Below are 21,307 nucleotides of genomic sequence, written 5' to 3'. Positions count from 1 at the left end.
AAAGACCCACAAACTGCTCGCAACTCCCTGCTGTTGTAAGAGCAATTTGCCTTCATTATCCTAAACCTTTCAGCATTTCTTGAAACCTCTTTTTCTGTGGGGAAAAAAAATGTTCCCGATGTGATCAGAAAAGATAAATCTGCTATTTCGCATTTCAGAAAGTAATCAAAACGCTCCTTAGTAGAGTAGGTATTCATTATAATTTATGACGAGTGCTTGAAACTGCCTTTCGTTTTCTCTCTCATCAGTCCAGAATTATTGTTTCTAATTTAGAACAGAAATGCCTAAAGGGGTGGAGGGTAAACGTGAAGAAATCTCTTTGTTGTGATGTATTAGGATTCATGTTGTGTTTCCTTCATGCATCACACAATCTTGGGTTGACCAGATAGCTCATTTGCATGACCTCCCTCCTTTCATTCAGCTAGGAGCCAAGAAACCCAGGAAGGATAGTAAAGGACTTGGAAAGTGAGCTTATTTTACCCATCAGAGCCTGAGGTCTACACTATTTTTTTTTTTTAAAGAGCCCATGAAAATGTCTGAGAGCTAAAAACAATATATTGGCTCCAATATAGTAAAAGAAAACTGCACAAGCAAAATTAATAAGGGCTTAAATTAAATGCCTCCACAACACACCATTATGTCAACCTTCGTATTTTTTGAAATTTAGTGTTCATAAAAGTTTCATTATGTTTGAAAAGCATTGATGGGTTAGAGTCTCATTTCATAAGATTTCCTGAGTGTACTTGATGATTTTTCAAGAATTTGAGATGAATATAAATTGTGGAAGTTACTGTGGTAACAAAATAATTCCAAAAGCATAACTTTAATATTTCCTGTAAAATGTTTCAATAAAAATGCATTTAACTTGTCTGACATAACATGAATTTGGGGCTTAGGGCAAACCAAGGTCTTAAAATGGTCTTGCAAAGGATGAGTTGATGAATGGATAGGTTGATGGATAGATGAAAAGATGTAAGGATGAATGGGTAGATTCATCAACAGGTGAATGAATGAAAATATGTTTTGATGGATAGGTTGATGGATGGATGGACAGGCAGATGGATAAGTAGGCAAGGATGGATGAAGTTACTTGCTCAATACCACTCCCTGAGTTAGATGTGCCTGACGCCTAACTTTCAAGCTGTTATTAAAGCCATTAAAATTTTGTCACAATTCCTTGAGTATGAGGACTCAAGGGTCCCAAGAGATCTTTTAGTGCAACCTGCTCATTTTACAGATGAAGAAACAGGGTCAGAAAAAGGAAGGGACTTAGCTGATGGCATATTTTCATTATTCTCACCAAACAGGAGGTTGTTGCTTATTGTAACAATAATAGCATCTCCCTTACACCTTTGGTAGGAGAAGGAAGTTAAATTGATGTAAATTTCCAGCATATAGTAGGTCTTCAATAAAGATACCATTGTAAGTTTTTCATCCCTTTTCAGGCTTAGTTTCCTCATTTATAAACTTTAGATTATAACAAAAGTCCTCCCGGGGCATTTCACAAGATTGTTGGGTAGCAGTAAGATAACAGAAATAAAAATGCTTTTAAATGGCTAAATCCTGCTTAAGTGTAAGGCAGTAGTACAATTATTAGTACTAGAGCTGTAGGAATTATACTACTGTTGATACTTACTACTATTAATCATCATTATGACTGCTATTATTATTACTGCTGCTAGTATAAAAGATATAATGTTGGTCCTTAGATTCCTGCAGTATTTCGCATTAATTTCCTTGGTTAAGAATGACCCACACAGGACTGTGGCCTCGGTATCGAACCTGAACCAATAGTACTTCCTTTTACCTAAAATGAATGATACAAGGAGACACAGGCACAAACTGACAATTGAGCACAGAGTGGTGAGTACCTCCCATAGCAGCTGCCAAGCACATGGAACAGCACAGTACATGCTAGATCCTGAATCGGTCCAACAGGTAGATTAACAGATGGCTGCCGAGTCTCTGCCCATTAAGAGCGAGCTCTACTTCCCCTGCCCTTGAATCTGAGCTGGCCGTGTGACTAGTCTTGACCAACAGAATGCACTGTGCAACCTCTGAAGGTGGACCGTAGAAGATCTTCAGCTTTTGCCTTGGCTCTTGGAATAGAATCCAGCTGCCAAGCTGGGAGGAGCCCAAGTCACATGGACAGGCCACAGGGGGGAAAAGGGAGATGCTCAGGGGATAAGCAGCTCAAGCTGCCAGACATATGGGTGAGCCCCTTGGCCCTTCCAGCCTAGGCCAACACCACATGGACCAGAAGAATCTCCAAGCTGAGCCCAGACAAACCACAGAATCATGGGAGATAACAAATAGGTGGCTGTTACTTTAATCTAGTTTTTTTTTTTTTGGGGGGGGGTGTTTTGTTATGCAGCAATAGCTAACTGAGACAAAGTGAATATAAGTGCTCCACTGAGATGTTCCTCACCCAGCTTAGAGGGGCAGGGAACACTGCCTGGAAGAGAGCGCATGTGGAAGTCATAAGGGATTCATGGGTTATGCGTGTGAGGAAGGGTCCCAGGTCTCACTCATGAGTCAACCGACTTCTCTCCATGATACTTCTGAGTCCACAGCAGGTTAGTGATAAGATCCAGAATGTGAAAGTCTTTCTCAACCAGACAATCGTTTCTCCTCTTTTGGGATCGGCCCCTCTTCCCCGGCTCTAAATCAAAATGACAGGGCCTCCAAATTGGTTCCGGTGCTCATGCATTTGTAAAAATGTCTTTTGCTAGAGAAGGCCGGGGATGTCTAATTTCTGCCCCAAGCACATTTTTATAGTTAAGCTGTATTATAAATGTCATTTAATTTACCCAGTGATGTCGGGCCTACATTAAACGGAGAGGCACTGGTAATCATATATCTAAGATCCATTTGGTACCGTCTGATCAGGGTTGGGGAGGAGGGGGAGGGTGGCTTTAATCATCAATTGTCCAATTTCATATTCTTTCCCTCTCCTCTCTGTCGCCTTCTCTGTGTTCTCGCCACTACGGGGAGGACGAAGAAAGCCTTTCAAAGCACCGGGCCAGGTGTGAGGGGGCAAGTCAGTGGGTACGTGGGACGTTTTAAATATAGCCAAAGGGTCAAGAGATGCAAATACTGGTGACTTTTGAGCAAGCCTCAGAGCAGAGTGCTCCCTTGCATATAGCTGGGGAGGGATTGTGCAGGAGAGGTGGGCTAAGCAAGACTGAACTGTAATGTTCCAGACATTAGCGGGGAGGCAGGAGACAGGCGGGTGAGTTTGTCTCATGGGCACAGGTGAGGGGGTGGAATTAACTCCTTCAAGTCCTGTCTGCCAGGGCCTCCTAAATAACCCCCCTTTATTTTATAGTCATTGTTACCAAACAAGGACTGGCCACTGCCCTGCTTCCTGTGGCTTCTGAGCACCCGAGAATAAACTCAACACCTTCCGGCAGCTTCCCTGCCCTACAGGATCTGGGCCAGCCTCCGCTTGACTTCATGTTGCCCACTTCCTTCTCGGTTCTCGATACTCTCGCCACAGTGGCGTTTGGTTAGGTCTTCGAATGCCCGCGCAGTAGACACGCATTACGGATTTGCTGTTTGCGGTTGAATCAGTGAACTTTCCCAAGCCCGGTGGGAAAGACAGCTGCATAAACTCTGGCGACTTGTCCTTGGCCACTCCAAGAGTTGGAGCCTGCGTGTGAACATGTCCTTGGCTCAGCCTGCCCCTAGCAAGCATTGGAGCAGCACAGGGGGCTGAAGACAGCACTCAGTCATGTGAGGGGGCTGTCCCGTGCACGGCCAACCTGTGCCTGCCTGGTGGAGAGCTGCGTGTGATCCATCACACACTCCATGGGGTACATTTATTTGGTGCATCCTCTCTCTCTCTCTCTCTCTCTCTCTCTCTCTCTCTCTCTCTCTCTCTCTCTTCCTTGCCTTTTCCCCTTTCCTTCGCTCTTTGCCTTTCTTTTTCCTAAGTTCCAAGAGCCCTTCTTTAGCCTCTGCAACTCATTTCCTGGGCCCATGCAGACAATTGTTTCTCCTCTTTTGGGAGCCCACACAGTGGACACTCATTAAATACTAGAGGCCCATGAAATTCGTACATTGGGGTGGGGGTGTCCCTCAGCACCTGCACCCTCTCCAATCCAGGATCCCTCTCGCAATCTGGGACTGCTGGCTCCTAACAGCTCACCTGCCTGCCAGCCTGATCACCCCTAACAACTCTGCCTGCCTGCCTGATCACCCCTAACCACTCTCCCCTGCCAGCCTGATCACCCCTGACTGCTCTCCCCAATCAGCCTGATTGCCCCTAACGGCGTCTGCCTCGGCCCCCGCCACCATGGCTTTGTCCAGAAGGACGTCTGGTCTAATTAGCATATTACCCTTTTATTAGTATAGATTTGCTTTTTTGTGGTTGAATCAGTGAATTTCCCAGCTGACTCACCTTTTCTACCCCTGTGACTTTCTAAATAATTCTCTTATATTTGAGAGAGAGAGAGAGAGATAGAGAGAGAGAGAGAGAGAATTAACTAAATTTTCAAGGAAGAGAGGTGGCAGGAGACCTGGACTGTCCCCAGGTTGGGAACATGGTGAGTGGACTCCCACCCCCACCCACACCACAGAAAAGGAGTTCATTCTTTTCAGGTCACTCAGACTCACAAATCATTGCTCTGGGTCTTACTAGATCTGGGTGACCTTGAACAAAAGTCATTGAACATCTCCAGGCCTCAGTGGCTACTGCTGTAAAATGGGGATAATCCTCTCTACCGTACATGAGATAATGTGAGTAATGGGCTTGCGTCTGCCTGGCACACAGCTGGTAAGCATAATGGTTAGGAACAAAGGAATCATCCAAGGTCATGGTTTAGGGGTCAGAGAACCCAGGCACAGTTTTCCGATGCATCAGAAATCCCTGGTAGGCATGTGTGGAGCTTCCTAAGGCTGTAGGCAGGGGTGCACCCTGAGCATCTGTGTCTTTAAAAGCTCCCCCTGGGATTTTTAACTCACAGTCCATTTTGGAAAAGTACTGATTCAGTGCAAGCCACTACATGTATAAATGGAGAAGCTGAGGCCCAGAGAGGGACAGAGATCGGCCCAAGATCACCCAGCACATCTTTTACAGCTGTGCCAGCCCTAGAATGCAGATCTCTGACCCTCGGTTGGACAATCTTGCTGCTAGACCATGCCAAGGGGTTATGTGAGGTCAGATGGAGGTGCTTGGATCTGGCTGAGTCCTCATGGGCAGGGTGAGGAATTCCCGCTCAGCTCATGCTCTTTGCGTTTAGAGCTGCTCTCAAGACCCAGGCTCTTTATAGCTCCTTCAAGTACACAGTGCCCATGAGAATGCCTGAAGTTCTCTGGAAACTCTTTAAGTTGTTGACTATCTCAGATGAACAAGTGTAACCTTTTCTCTCTCTCTTCGCCAGGGTGGGCTGCTCTTTCCATCCCATTATGCAAATTTTGAGCAATCAGCGTGCTGCAGGCAAACAGCCCAGCACGTGGCCTGTTGATGCATCCTGGTTGAATGAATGAGTGTGCTGAACGGGTGAATGGATGAAAGATCACAGGGAATGTAAGTTCCTTGAGGGCTGGCCTGTTGGGTTTCTGTTCCTGTGCCTGGAGCAGAGCCCGCACAGTAGACACTCATTAAATATTTGCTTTTTTTGTGGCTGAATCAGTGACTTTCCCAAGCCCAGTGGGAAAGACAGATGCAGAAGCAAAAACTAAGAATAGCTCAGCCTCATTACCAGAGCAGGGGTGCCAGCCCTGGGCCACAGAAGGATGGCAGGGACAGGAGGGCAGGAGTGGCCTCTGGGGAGGGAGGCAGCCAGGGACGAGAGCCTAACTGGGAAAATTCTGAGCCTTGTTCCAATCACAGAAAAAAAAGGCCCAAGAAGGAGAAAAGCAAGTTATGGACCAGTATAGATGGCATGGTGCCATTAAGGATGATTCTGTGAGGGGGCAGAAATAGGACAGTGGGGACCAGCTAGAATTGTAAGAAACATTCATCATGCTCTGTTAACTGTGATGGTTTTACTCTGACTAAAGAAGGCACATTCTAACCTGGCGGGGAGTTGCACAGGGGGACCTGGGAGCTCACCTGGGAATGGGGCCCGGCCCATCCTCCCCATCCGGGAGCTGCCGATTATCATGGGAAGATGAAAAACCTTGTTGCAGAAACCAGAGGCGCCAGCCCTTTGCAGAACCCCAGGCCTTTGCAAACCCCCAGCCCGCATCACCTGTAAACTGCATACCCATTTTGCACACCCATTCTCATCCCTGCTGCCTGCTTCCCCATGTAACCCTCATCCTTCCACCCTATATAAGCAGCTGCCTTGTGGGGGGCAGAGCAGATTTCTGTGGATGACCTGCTGCTCTCTCATACTGCTAACAGCATTGGAATAAATGCTCATAAATGATTCAACCCTGTCTCTGCCGAATTGGCTCAAGCAGTGACAGGCAGCCCAGACCCATTGGTTGTCTGTTACAATTCGACAAAATAATGGGCCGGTACTCTTCAAAAAATGCCAATGGCAGAAAAAAAAAAAATCAAGGCCAAGGAGCTGTTCCATCATGGAGCCTCTCTGACCCTCAGTTTCCTCATCTGAAAAATAGGACTAATTTTTTCCATATTATCAGCCCCTCAAAGTTGTTGGTACCCTCTGTCACATGCTATACACAAGTAAGTGACTTATTTTTATTACTACTTGAATAAAACTACCCCAGGGCCCAAAAGAACTAATTTGTTTTTGATCAAACCTCATTAACTGATTGTCCAAGTTTATGCTTTCATGGGAAAAGTGGGTGGATTAACTATGCATATACACACATTCAGGTACATCTATATAATCCCCTGCAATTCTGCTCAGGATGTATTTTCCCACATGCATAAGAGGACAAAGTGCCAACGTATTGTGGCCCTAAGTGAAGTCAGAAACATAGCTCTCAGTAGGCCCTGATGGCATTTTCTCGTCTGCCCCTATGAAGTCTGGTATGGTTATGGAAGGTCTCTTAAAGAGTGTCACCTAAATTTTCTTTTTTTTTTTCCTAGAAAGGAGGGTGGGTGAGTGCTGGAAGCCAATTCCAGCATGTCATAATTGCAAGAGTTTCACTGAAAGGTTGATGGAACTTGGGGACTCAACAAGGGCTGAGTCACATATGTTATCGCCTGTTGGGAATGGCTAAAGGCATTTCCCCAAACCTGAAAAGGATGATTGCTTGCTGCCAGACAGCTCAGGGCATCTTAATCTACATGTTATTGCCTCCTACTGGCCAAACACCTGAACAGCCAAAGGCAATTCCCCAATCTGACAATGCTTCTGTAGAAACCCTACCCTTTGAAGTGTATATCTCCACTTTGCCTTAGGACGATTTGTGTTAATAAAAAGCAAGGGGTCCTGAGACAAGGAGAACTTGGTTTCTTCAGCTAAGCTCCTCTGCCTGCTCCCCCTCAATATGCTTTTCAAAATTATGTTTCGTCTCTGGACTCTAATTTACGCACAGCCCCTTCTCCAGGATTCCAGAACCCTTCTAGATGCCGGATCAAGACCACTGGCGTTAGGTGAGACCGAACAGTTTGCTTTGTATAGATACCAACCAGGACTATATGCAGTGGGCCTGGGAATTCACCATTCACAGCCCTGGCCCCTTGGAGAGAGCTGCCTGGAAGTCATCAGAAACATGAGAGATGGGGAGAGAAGAGAAGAAAGAACTTGCATTCTTGCATTTTTGGCTCAGTGGATAGAGCGTCAGCCTGCAGACTGAAGGGTCCTGGGTTCATTTCCGGTCAAGGGCACATGCCTGGGTTGTGGGCTAGATCCCCAGTTGTGGGGGGGGGGGGGGGGGGAGGGGAGGAGTCATGCAGGAGGCAGCTGATCAATGATTTTCTCTCATCATTGATGTTTCTCTCTCTCTCCCTCTCCCTTCTGCTCTAAAATCAATTTAAAAAAATTAAAGAAAAAAAGAACTTGCATTTTGAGTCATACCTGAGTTTGAAGAATAATTGGATGTTCAATTCTCTGAGGTCAGGGATATGTTTTATCCTTCTCTAGCTCCTACCAAGTGCCTGGGACAGAGTCGAAGGTCTTGAAGGAAGAGAAAGTACTAGTAATTCTTCAATAAATGAATAAATGAATGAATCCTCGCCCACCATTGGTTAGCCATCTGAGCCGCACCTTCCTCATTTATAATCAATTGGCCATCACAGTCACCGTTGTAGTTCTGCTAATAACTGAGTGAGATTCTGTAAATGAAGCCTAGGAGAGCTGCTCGTGCATTCTGGGAGTCTGTTTCCTTCTCAGCCTTTCCAGGGGTCCACTTCCTTTGGGAGCAGGGAAGGAGCATAGCGAAGAGACAGACAAGACGCAGACACTGCCTTCTGGAAGCTCCTGAGGGCAAGAGGGCTCAGGGAGGACCAGGCCATGCCCATCCACAGGGTCCCTTAGCTGGGGTTTTTGTGGCTGATCCAAGCTGAACCTTGGCCATAAAACACCTACCTTTTCCTTGGAACCTCAATTCTATGAACCAAGATAATAAAACACCTTAAACTGGGAAGCCCCAGAACTTTGATGTAGTTGCTGTAAAATCAATGCTCCTCTCTGAACTCCCACAGAACATGGGATTGTGAATGCTGCTCCAGCTGGTTATTAGACACCGAGTCCCTCTTCCTCTTTCAAGACTCTTGGGAAAGGTCACTCATTCATTGGTTCATCGTAGTATCTATATTGAGTTTCTAATTTGTGTCCGGTACCACAGGTGCTAAGGCCTTGATGGAAAATTCCTTATTTGAATCTCCTATCGGCTAGGTGAGAAAGGCTCAGCCACGTTCCCTGCCCGTACTTTTTCTGTAAAGCGTGTACCCCTTGCCCGAGGTGATGCAGCTCGTAAGGGACAACGCTGGGATTCAGACTCAGGTCTCTGTGACACTGAATTCCCAGTTCTTGGCCATGGCCATGTGCCAATGAGCACCTGCTGACTGCTCCCCCCGCCCACCCCCCGTGCCATGTCATGCTCTGAGCTAGATGTTGGTGGCACAGACGTGAGGAGTTCTTAGTCTGTGCGGAAGACAACCACGTGGGCCACTAGCAAGCATTTCCTGCACTCGAACGAAGAATAACTACATTCCAGCATTCATTCATTCAACAACTCTGCATTCACGGGGCTTCTGTTAGATGTACCGTTAAGCGGTGGGGACTGAGAGCCAAATGAGACGTAGTCCCTGCCTTGGAGGATGTCAGAGTCTAGAAGGGGAGGGAGGCTTTCAAGTCCCTGCATCTGTGGGAAAGTGGTTAATGGCGGTGATAATCCATTTGTCCAGGCATCGGGTGACTGGACACCTGCTCTGAGCTAACCTGGGTCTAGGCCCTGGGCTGGGTACACAGTGATGCCGCACCCTTTTGACTTGCCTACGATAGCAAGGGTAGGACTAGATACATGCTTAATGAATGGCGATGACATGTCTGATCACACGTTATATGCGTTACTATAGTTACTGAGCTCCTACTGTGCGCCAACTACTATTCTATGAGTTACAAGGTCCACTCCTGACTCCTCAGGACAGTCCTGTAATGGGGGTCCACCCAGCACCCTCATTTCACAGAAAGGTCAAGGAACTTGCCTATACTTACACATGTGGATCGAGGTTTTTCTTAAAAGCAGCCCCAACAACAAAATGTTGTTTTGAACCCCAAATGAAGCAAAATATGCACACTGGCCCCAGCACATCATTATTTTATTTATTTATGCCATAAATTAGGCAAATTTTCCTTCCTGAAGCCCTGGAATCCTAGGCCCGATTCCACATATTCTGCATTCATTTCCGAGGGGATTGGCCCAAATTAGCTTTACAACCTGGTGAACCTGCTTTCAAGGGGGGCATGGCGGTGGGGGCCTCACCGGGGGACTTTAGGGAATGAGAAGTTGAAGGAGCAATCAATAGACATTTCTCTCTCACATGGATGTCTCCTTATCTATCTCTCTCTCTCTCCCCTTCCCAGCTCACTCTCCCCCCCCCACCCCCGCCCCGCTCTCTAAAATCAGTGAAAAACATTCTCAGGTGAAGACAAAAATAAAAAGAGTCAACCCTTGACCCCAAGAATCTCACTGTGCTGGGAGGAGGGGAGACAGAGTTCCCGGTTCCTGCACCTTGTGATTCTGGCTCTACGGCCCTCTCTGATGTTATCAGCGAGGCACTCGATGAATATGGATGGGCTGGCAGGAGGGTTCCAGGGCCACATCCAGGCAAATTAAAAGGGCGGGGGAAGCAGCTATCAAGGCCAGCAGAGCAAGTGTGAATATCATTAGCGGCGGTCCCTCAACCCACAGCACAGCCCCGAGTGGCCCTGAGTTACGCCCCTTGGCGTGCTGCCCTCCCCGGCCACAGGCGGTTGGATTACACACCAACAGCCAACCTGTTACCTGAGCAGGAGAAGCCACGTTCCTCCGGGGGGGTCGGAACCAGGAAGAGGCGAGTGTTGGGAGGGGCATCGGCACATCAGTGCTGCCCAGCCGGACTTGCTGTCAGCATGGACATGCTCTCTTCCCGGGCGCTCCCGCGTGTGGCGGCCGCGAGCCACGCGTGGAAACTGAGTACCTGACAGGTGGTCAGTGGGACCGAAGCACTCTAATTCTAATGTCATTTTAATTAATTCAGGTTTAAGCCTGAGTAGCCACATGTGACCAGTGGTGACCGTGTTAGACAGTCCACACGCTGAGGTGGAGCTGGAGAAGGGGTGACGGCCCACGTGCGCAGGTGACGAGGGGGCCTAGGGTGAGGGAGCAGAAGGCAGGCAGTGGAGAGGGAGCCAGGAGCAATTGATGGCAGAGAAGGAGCTGCCACGAAATAGAAATGAAGAGCGGAGCCAGGCCCTGGAACATCCTGGACCTGGTACTTGGGCAGTCCTTGAGCAAAGCCTTCTTACCCTTGAACTGTCCTGAGTGGCTCCTCTCTCAGAAGCCGGCAGTGATGTGAGAATCAGAAAATCGGCTCCGAGTAACAACAATAACAACAAATCACTGCCATCATCGTCGTCACACCCCACCCCCGCCCCCATCGTCTCCGAGGTAAGTGCCTTGTCCGAGGTAAGTGCCTTGTCCGAGGTAAGTGCCTTGTCTAAGATCCCACACTGGGGTTGGAACCCATATCTCTCTGATTCCAGGGTCTGCATTTTCAAAAAAATATATTTTATTAATTATTTTACCGAGAGGAAGGGAGAGGGATAGAGAGTTAGAAACATCGATGAGAGAGAAACATCCATCAGCTGCCTCCTGCACACCCCCCACTGGGGATGTGCCCGCAACCAAGGTACATGCCCTTGATCGGAATCGAACCTGGGACCTTTCAGTCCGAAGCCCAATGCTCTATCCACTGAGCCACACCGGCCAGGGCAGGGTCTGCATTCTTTATTAAGCTACACGGCCTTGCGTGGTTGGGCTCTGGGTCCTGGGCCAAGGCTCCATTCCGGCACCCCGAACTCACCCATTCGTGATGCCGAACTTTGGCACATGTCCATCCCCAAACTGGGAAGGGGTGAGACCAGACAAGGAAACTGTCACCCAGAGGCTCGGACCCCCCCCTTCCCTGTAAGACTTGTCCCAAGCTCCACACCCCATATATGAGACGGTATCCACCCACCCTGCTCTAACCCCCAGCCCCTGGGTCATCCCTGCTGTCCAGCCACCACTGCCCAAGGTCTGCACATCATGCGATCCAGCCACCGTCTGCACATCATGTGATCCCTCCCTGGCTCTCACACCCCATCAGCCACGCTCCGTGACCCCGGTGAGCGCGAGGAAGCACGGGGGCGGGGGGAAGGGGGGGACCTGGCCTGGGACCTGCGCCTCCCCAGCCCTCCGTGGGTTCCTCTTGCTGGCTTGACTTGAGCCATCTGCTTGGATGGCACCTTTCCCAGGTGCTGGTTGGTCCACTGGTCTCTCCAAGATTCAGGTGCCAAGTCCGCAGGGGAGGGAGCTATGGCTGGATTTCAGCTTCTACTAAAGCGCCTTTTCTGTCGTCACTCGGCCACGGCCCGTGACATATCTACCCTATTTGGGCAATGGATGCCATTGCTTGGACAGAGACAGATGCCTTTAAGGCGTTCATTGCCACATCTCTTTGGGTCTCGGAACGTACACTTGAGGAGCGCAGGGAGGCCACTGTTCTGAAGAGAGGGGGGAAGTCACTTTAGAATGGGAGTCAGAAGGTAGGAGTCAGAGGGTCGAGTCCCGGCTCTGCCCCTCACTTGCAACAGGACCTTGAAGAACCAGGTCCCTTCCTGTCCGTAGGTCTCTTTCCTCCATAAGATGGAGACACCAGGGAGAGGACCGAGGCAGGCGAGGGTCCTGAGGCACCTCTACCATTGGGTTCATTTTACAGACACCAGGAAGGTGCCATGTTTAAACGGTTTTTGCAAAGCCTGACGAGACCAGGGCCTCTCCCACCCAGTGACATGATTGGGCAGAGTACAGACCATCGCCTCCAGACAAGGTCCAAGATCCAAGGCCACGTGACAAGCGGCTTGTCCAAGGTCACGCGCCGAACAGGAAAAGCTACAGGTTTCAACTCAGGCTGCTCTGACGCGGAAGCCGGGGTTTTGTTCACTCGGCTGGACTTCCCAAGCTTCTGGCTGAGCATTCGCTGTGTTGGCAGCTGCCAGGCTCCCAAGAGAAGGCAGGTTCCACACCTTGGCGGTGCCCAGAACGTTTCTATTTCAGAACGAGCGAAGCCGCAAGGTAAATCGCTGCAGCCAAGGTTCCCTCTGGCAAGGAAAAAAGATGCCTTCAGCAAGGCCCCGCTCAACGGCCCGTCTCGCGGCTCGGTGTTGGCACAAAGGCGGTTTTCCCTCTCGACGAAGGGCACGTCTCTCCCTCTTCGTCTTCTCATTTTCCTTTCCCTTCATCTAATTTCCTTTCTGCAGAATTCGTCGGTGATTTCGCATCTATTATCTCATTGCTTCCCCTCACAGCAACACTATCATTATTTCCATTTGCAGATGAGGACCTGGGGCTCCATAGGCTTCTTAAGACCACAGAGATGCGGGAAAAAGAGCTGGAAATTAAATTCAGATCTTAGGACTCTAAGATCTGAATGAAATGTCCTTACAACTAAGATGAAGATGAAAGGTAATTCAGCATCGTTTTCACAAATGGGTTGAGCAGTTATGCTGGGGTGGACATAGGCTAAGAAACATGTGGATGAATGTGGTTCAATGGAGGTTTTGGAGGACTTCACTGTCTAGTGGGAGGAGGCATATAATGGCAACTCATGTATTCTCAGTGCATACGTTACCCAGAATAGAGGGATACCATGTGATGGGGGGGGCGGGGCAGAGGATCCTACACAACTGTCACAGAGAGGAAAGAGGCACGGGAAGGTCTCACAGAAAAAGACAATTAAAGGCTGGGCTTTGAAGGATGAATAGGAGTTCGCCAGATAATAAGTAGCAACATGGCCCGTTTTTACTGAGTGTTTGCTATGGGCTACACACATCAACACACATCGACTATTCCCAGCAATCTTGCCAGGGAGACAGGACCCTTCCATTTTGCATCCAAGGCCAAAATAGGGGCCGAGAACTCAAGCTCAAGATCATGCTGCTCCGATCAGCCAGCTGGGAATTTCACCCAGTCCTCTCTGACCTCCTTCAGCTACGCAGCCTCCCAGCATGACAACACAGGCCGAAGGAACAGCATGAGCGAGACAGGACACTGCACCCAGAAGCCATCAGCATGGGTACGGGAGGTCGGGATGAACTGGTGTTCCTTGCGGCCAGCTGACTTGACACCTGGCATTGGCCCCTGGGCGAGAAAACATTTCTTCTCCCACAGTCCAGTCACACCACCTTGACGTCTAAGCGTGTATCAGCTCCCCATTTGGCCATTGCTCTGTGACACCTACACCCGCAGGCCCTGGTCTCTAGAACAAGCTTGGGTTTGCAATCCGACAGTCTTGGGTTTGAATCCTGACGCCATCCCTGATGGCCCATGACACCTTGAGCGAGTGCCCGGACCTTTCTAAGGCCCCGCCTCCTCGCCTGGACTATCCAGTTCGTGGTATCACCTGACAGGTTGGGCGAGGGCACACGGACAGGCTGCTGGCACAGAGCAGGCCCCCACTCAATGGCAAACAGCAGTGTGACATGGTGCCGTTCTCTCAGAACAAGCCCAGGAAGAAACACTTGGGGGTGTTTGAGGCCCTCGGCCTTCTATGCCAGCCAGCGCCTACCTCCCTGAAGTTTGAACTGGGCGGGCCCACTGATGTGTGGATTTTTTTTTTTCTTCAGTAAAAATGTACAGTACTTAGGATTTTCTTAATAACATTTTCTTTCCTGTAACTTACTCTATTGCAAGAATACACTATAGTGCCCTGACCGGTTTGGCTCAGTGGATAGAGCGTCGGCCTGCGGACTGAAGGGTCCCAGGTTCGATTCCGGTCAAGGGCATGCACCTTGGTTGCGGGCACATCCCCAGTAGGGGGTGTGCAGGAGGCAGCTGATCAATGTTTCTCTCTCATCGATGTTTCTAACTCTCTATCCCTCTCCCTTCCTCTCTGTAAAAAATGAATAAAAAATATATATTTTTAAAAAAAGAATACACGATAGAACCCATAGAACATATGAGACGTGTTAATCGACTGTTTATGTTATCGATTATCAGCTGATTCTTAGTCGTTACGTTTTGGAGGAGTCGAAAGTTATGCTTGGATTTTGGACGGCTCAGCGGGCGGGGAGGTCAGTGCCCCTAAAACCCATGTTGGTCAAGGGTCCACTGTACATGATGTCACGTGGGTCCGCTGACCTCCTGGGAACCCGCCATCCTTTCACGGCCCCCTAAAAGCAGCCCTGTCCTTCCGCACCCCCTACCTTCACCGCCCCCAAAGGGCCGAGTCAGAGGAGACACAGTCACCCGCGGATTATGCAAACGCAAACCCAGCACAACAGCGCTTCCCCAGGGCCCTGAGCGGCCTCGGCGCTGGCGCCGGGCCTGGCCGGCTTCCCAGAGGACTCCTTCCTTTGGTGTCACCGCAACCTCTAGTGGACAGCGCTGAGCACCGCGGCTCACGGGCCTTTGTTCCAGCTCTGAGCCCACGGAGCCCAGGGACAGCGAGGAGAGCGGGCAGGTCTGATGATCCGTTCCACGCAGGAGCTGTGTGCCTGCTCCCCTCCCCGTCCCACTCACCCCTGGTCCCCCCTCTCCAATTCCAGGGGTGTGTGGTGTGTTCCGAAAGGGAAGCCTTCTTCGGGATCTCCCCCAGCCCGACTGCAGAAAGCTCCCCTCTGGCTGCTGGGCCCTGGCCCATCCCCTCAGGGCCAGCTCCCTGCTCCCTACTCAGGGAGTCCTGGGCTGACTCCCTCGGGCCAGAACTGAACCCACGCACCAGTGGGATCCCGTAGCACGCGGAGAGCTCCCTCCCAAGCACGTGCCAGGCAGCATGGACGCGGGTGGTTCGCCTGCAGCTCTCTCTTGCCAGGCTGCCCTGTGCTGGCACAGGGACCTCATCGTATGTCTCCAGCCCCCAGCACGGGGCCAGGGGCACGCACAGGAAGTGCTCCGTAAGTGATAAAGAAAGGCACGCGTGAGTAGATGTCTTATGTCATCTTATGTCTTCTTTCCAACCACTAACCTGCCATCCTACATCTTGGGTACCATGAACGCTGCTGCCTGATGGTAATATTGAGGTTCAGAGAGATACAGCGTGAGGGTTTGGAAAGGCAGAGAGTCGGCACCCGGCAATGAAAAATTCTCACCGGCCACAGGCAGCATAGCGGTGTTGCGGCTACTCACTCACCCCTCCTCCACCCCTTGTACTTGGGCCGAAATTAGCCAGATATTCATGCAAACAGCTGGGTCACACCAATTTCGGGGACCCGGTTTCTTGGCACCTATGCATAGGGGCCACTTGCTCTTGGGAAAGCAGGGAAGCAATGGAAGTAAGCATTGCTTGAGCATCCACTATGTGCCAGGCGCCTTTATAAGGAAGTGTTACGCAATCATTACAACCTCTGTTCCAAGCTGGGACCGTCAATCCCACCCGTAAACCCCATTCCACAGGTGGTGAAATAAAGGCGGAGAGAAGATAGGAAGATCACACGTTCACGACCTAGGAAGTTGGACTTGGACCGAGGTCCCTCGGATTCCAAAACCACAACAGCTCTTTACCAGAACCTGATAAATCTCATCCTAGCGCCCAGCTCCGCCACACTCCCCAGAACAGCCTTGCCATGGCCTCTCTGGTGTTTGCTTGTTGTTGGTGGTGGTTTTTGTTTTTTTACCTTGGGTCCATGAAGGAACCACCAACTGGAATAAAAAGGGCCGCTGAACCCTATTCCAACGATGCCTTTCTTGGAGTGTCCTCCTGCCCTTCCCACCGCTCCTTCCCCGCTTTCACAGCACATGCCGTGTCATCGGTAATATCGCTCTGAGAAATAAGAATCCACGGTGGTCAGCAGAAAGGGACAGGGCAGAGGCAACAGTGAGGTCATCTCCAAGCTCATCAGAGCTCCATTCTGCTGACCTTTGGCATTGCACACACCTGGCGGCTCCAGGGGCCCCGAATTCACCTCTTCTGTCCTCAGCCACCGACGACAGCTGTGAGCGCCCCTAGTGGAGGTCTGGAAATGGTGGCCCAAATCGAGCCCTTTGGAATAGCTTTTTGAATAGCAGGAATGGACTGGCGAGCAAAACCGGAAACCAAGCCACTCTGATCAAGAAACATCCCTTTGCCTTGGGAGAGGGGGGAAGGGAACGCAACATTATCTTTCTGTTGTCTAACCTGGCCCCGGGGAGACAAGAGGAATCCCTCACGCTCGGATAAGGTGGCCCCCTGGCAGGGGCGGCCAACACTCCGTGGGAGAGAACCACGCTCCATAATGAAAATGGTCTTTAAGTGAATCTAACAACAGCGCACATTAGGGACTAGAGGAAGCTGCAAATCTGAGTGTATTGAGCACTATTCAATTTGCTTTATTAATTCAAGAGAAAGAAAGAAAGAAAAAAAAAAAAGAAGCAAAGAAATTACACCCAGGCTCTGCAGTCTTAGCACGTCGTCACAATTATTCCCCATGTGCATATCTTAGACAATAAGAAGCCTCTTCAAAAACAAGTTACACTTTATACTTATTCATGCCTTACAGCAAAATGGCCCAGGGAGTCACGTGACCTGCATGAGAATGTAGCAACAAGTCCCTTTCAAGTACTTACAGATTCCCTCACTGCACTGCACACAGGAGGACTCGCTTGCCAGGCAGAGTCAGCCGACCGGTCCTCCACCTGACATTCGTGGAAGTTGGGTTCCACGTTAAAAACTAGAATGTATTGGGGAGGCTGGGGCGGGGAAGGTCAATTGTTTCCCAATGCACCCTCAGAACCGGCAATGCCCAGTGGCTACCCTCCCCCCCCCCCCCTGCCTCCCTCCTGATGACTCAGACGCTCCCAGTCACAACAGCTGGGGTTATTAATGAGCCTTCTGAAGTACTACATCGGCTGACTTTAATTTGGTGGTGGCCCGAAGTTAATTAAAAATATATGCCGGCTAGCCAGCGTGTGGAGTTAGAAAAACAAGAGCATAAAATGTCTTTAAAATTAGCATGCACACATGTCGTGTTGGAAGCCAACGAAGGGAGCAGGATAGGGGAAACCCTTGTCTTGGATAACAATTCAAAATGTGCCATGGAGACATTTCCCCCCCCCCCCCCCCCTGGAGGTTGGTGTATTGAAGACTGTGATCTTCGGAGGCACAATGTGTGTGTGTGTGTGTGTGTGTGTGTGTGTGTGTGTTAGTCACAACACAGGCTCATACAGGAGGGGCTGAGGGAGGGAGATCTGGACTCTGCTCAAGGCCACCAAGCCATTGTTGGAAAGAGACAGCTAATTAAGGAATTGCATGCTGTGGTGGGAACGATTTATTTAACCGGGAGTCTCTTCTCCCATCTTTCCCAGGGAACCCATCCAGACCTGGGGTACATTGTGACTATGATGGCCTCCTAAGTGGTGGGGGGTTCTTCAATGATGTGCTTTGTTAAACGAAAGGTGATGAATTATTTCCTTCGCTCTGCATGCCTGCCTCCACGTTTGAAGGGAAGGGGGCGGGGCGGGTGGGGGTGGGGGGGTGGGGGGATAAAAATGCCTGATTTATGCTGAGGGGGGCACTCCAGGCCTGGGGGAAGAGTTGAAGGGAAAGGGACCCAGAGCTGAGGCCCAGGGAGCGGGGAGCTGTCAATGGCCTTGGGTGCTGAAAAGCAGGGGTGCGCCCCGCGGGGAGAAGGGGTCCCCTGTCCCTCAGCCCCAGGTCAAGGCGGTCCCGGCGGAGTGCGTTCAGCCTGGGCAGACCCCGCAACTGCCTGCTTTTCCCACGCGAGGGGCGCGTTTCTGGGAAAGCGAGTTGGCCCTTTCGGGAGAGGCCGGGTGTCTCCCAGCGACCTGATCCGACCCCCCAAGCGCCCGGGTTAGCTTGGGGTGAGTCAGGCGCTGCACCCCTCGCTCCCTACCAACCCCCTCCCCAACTTTTTCTGGGGGACCTCAGAGCGGGATGGAGAAGAAGAGGGTGCGGTTCCCGGTCTGGGAAGGAGCCACCCTCCTCCACTAAACGTGGGTCCCCCTTCCCACGGGCAAGCGGCGAGCACGTGGTGGGCGAGACGAGCACCCCTCCCCCAATTCCTAATAGTGTTTCCAGACGAGAGAGACCGTGATGGGGAGAAAGCGGGGGGGGGGGGGGGGAGTCCGCTCAGGTTCCCCGACTGTGACCTAACATCTCCTCTCCCCCATCCCCACCCCGCGGCACCCCGGCCAAGTTCTGGGAACCCTGAGCCCCCCTCCACGGGCCTCCAGGCAAAAGCCACACCCAAGTCCAGCTCCCAGACACTTGGCGGAGATCCGGTCCTAAAACCGGGTGCCTGAGTAACCAGACCCCAAGGTGGGGCATGGGGTCCGGGAGTGGGAGGGAGCGACGCGGTGCCCCCCGCACCCCCATTCCGTCGCGCTGTTGGAGTCTAGTCCTCAGTTGCAGAGCGGGTCAGCCCCCTCCCTTCTCATCCCAGAAAGGGTGAGAATTCCCTGGCGCCAGCCCCGGGTGCAGCCGCGGAGAGCTCGGGAATCCGGGGTTCGGAGCCACCCACTCCAAGGGGGTTCTCTGGGAGCTGCAAAGGGGGATCAGCCCCGCCGGCCGAGGCAGGGGAGCGCCGGAGTCCTTCAGACCCATCCCCGCCTCCACTCCGTCCGCGGGCCGAGGGGACGCGGCGCCCGGGGCCCCGAATGTGGGCGGTCACCCCGCTCCCCATCCCGGCGGGTGGCGCGCGCGCGCCCGGGGCCCGGGGCAGCCGCGACCCCAGCCCCCCCCCCCCCCCGCCCCGCACTCACTGCAACTTTGCCCCCTCCTCCGCCCCACCCCGCCCGGCGCTTACCTCCCGCCAGAGTGGCCGCGGGGGTCCCCAGGAGCAGGGCGAGGAGCAGCGGGACGCCGCCGAGTCCCGCGGCGGGCGGCCGGGCCGCTGGCATCGTGGCTGCGGGGAGCGCAGAGCCGCGGGCTGCGGGGCGGCAGACAGACAGCACCGGAGCCCGGCAAGAAGGGAGGGAGGGAGGGAGGCGGCGAGCGAGCGAGGCGGGAAAGGCGGGAGCGAGGGAGGGGGTTGCGGGCCGGGGCAGCCGCCGAGCCCCCGGGCGGGCGGACGAGCCGAGCCGAGCGCTCAGCCCAGCGAACGCTCCGGCCGAGCTGTGCTGGGCGCGGGCGGGCGGGCGAGTGAGGAGGAGCCGGCGAGCGGCGCGGAGCGGGCGGGAGGAGGGAGGGGCCGGGCCGAGTCTGTGCGGCGCGAGTGCGGGCGGGAGGGGCGGGCCGCGAGCGGAGGGGCGCTGCGCCCCGGGAGCCCGCCTCCTCCGCTGGCCGCGGGCCCGCCGGCCCTGCAAAGTTTAACGCCAAGGCTCCCTGCGTCCTGGCGGCGGAGCGCTGCCTCTCGGCGGAGGCTCCCGGAGCCCCGCGCCCGCCAGGCGAGGCTGGAGCGCGTCCCGACCGCTTTCCGGACGGACGGGGAGGCGAAGGCCTCAGCGCCCAGCGCACCCACAGCCCGCGAGCAGCCTGGAGCTCACCCTCGCCCAGCCTTCCAGATGGGTCCCAGGTCCAGTTCTCTCCGCTGGATCCAGCCCTTCCAGGCCCCTTCAGGGCCCCAACCAGCCCTCTGCCCTGCCAGCCCTCCCGGGGTTCAGAAGTGAGTCCTCCCCGTGACCTAGGAAGTCTCCAACTCTGTGGATCTGGAGCCCACCCAGAGACTGTAAACTCACTGCATCTCTGTTCTCATCGGAGTGCCGTCTTTCACACCCCCAGGGGCGCCGGGACACCAGGGCCCAGCCCCTTGCCCCTGCTGCAGCCCCTTCCCCGTCTGAGCTGGAGTTCAAGGCCCACCCCCATCTGCCTTGCTGGTGTTGGGCCCTGATTTTCAGCAACTTGACTTTTCTCCACAAATGGAGATGGTGGGGATGGGGGTGGGGGTACGTGGGTGATGAGGAAGACGGGCAGATGTTTGGGGACAGGCATTAGCCAAGGGCTAGATGGGACAGGCTTGGAGACGGGGTGGACTAGCTTTGTAAACCCAGCCAGCTTCCTAGGTCTCCCCCCGGCTCCCCACCCCCCCAAACAGAATCCCTCTCCTCCCTCCCCCAACTCCACCTTGCCACCCTATCTACGCAGGCAGCCTGAGCAGGCAGAGGGAGCAGATGGAGAGAAGGTTGCAGCCGCTGCAGAGTGGTGAGCTGGGAGTCCCTGTAAAGAATGGGTGGGGGAGGAGGGTGCTGGGTGGAGGAGGACAGGGGAGGGGAGGAAGCCCTGTGGCCCAGGGAATCAAAAGACCTCCCCATCTTCACCCGAAGCGGCCCCCTTCCCGCATTCCTTCAATCATCCAATGCTCTTTTACAGGGGACTCACCACAGGTCCAGATTTGCATTAGGTTCTGGGGGACAGAGAGCCCCCAATGAAACCCACTCCTTGGTTCTGCCAAGCTCCCGTTTCTGGCAGCAAAGCCAGCTGGTTTTTAGAGAGGGGGTGCTGAGGCAAGGGGTGCATAAGCGCTTACCCCTCCGCTGGGGAAGCCGGGGCCCTCCCTCGCTTTGCTGTATTGGGCTGGGAGCTGTGCACGCGTGACCTCGATGGCCTTCCTCATGGCCACGCGGGGCGGCACAGGGCTGATGTGCAGCAGGTGCACGGTGCTGCTTGTTGAATGGAAAGGCAGGGAGCAAGGGAGGCAGAGGGAAAGAGAGCAAGCAAGGGAGAGAAACACAGGCCAGGCCAGCTCCACACTTGGAGGCAAAGAAAACAAGCACGGATGTTCATACGCAGCTGCTGCTAGCCAGGGGCCTCTCCTCTGTCTAC

At 52.6% G+C, this 21,307-nt stretch overlaps 1 protein-coding gene across 2 annotated transcripts in view; it reads right to left on the bottom strand.

The window, feature by feature from the left end:
* SEZ6L (seizure related 6 homolog like) overlaps window positions 1-19,446 on the bottom strand; it is a gene marked incomplete at both ends in the record, with an annotated part of 130,353 nt that extends 110,907 nt beyond the window's left edge. For both annotated transcript variants that reach the window (XM_079762606.1, XM_079762607.1), the window contains one exon: window positions 19,353-19,446. In XM_079762606.1, the coding sequence (XP_079618732.1) occupies window positions 19,353-19,446 (94 nt within the window). The remainder of the gene's footprint in view (window positions 1-19,352) is intronic.
* Between the last annotated feature and the right edge of the window lie 1,861 nt (window positions 19,447-21,307).

Source organism: Cnephaeus nilssonii (genome assembly GCF_951640355.1).
Source record: "Cnephaeus nilssonii genome assembly, chromosome: 22".
Classification (NCBI taxonomy): domain Eukaryota; kingdom Metazoa; phylum Chordata; class Mammalia; order Chiroptera; family Vespertilionidae; genus Cnephaeus; species Cnephaeus nilssonii.
Note: the sequence above shows the minus strand (reverse complement) of the source record. Positions and strands in the feature narration are given on the sequence as shown.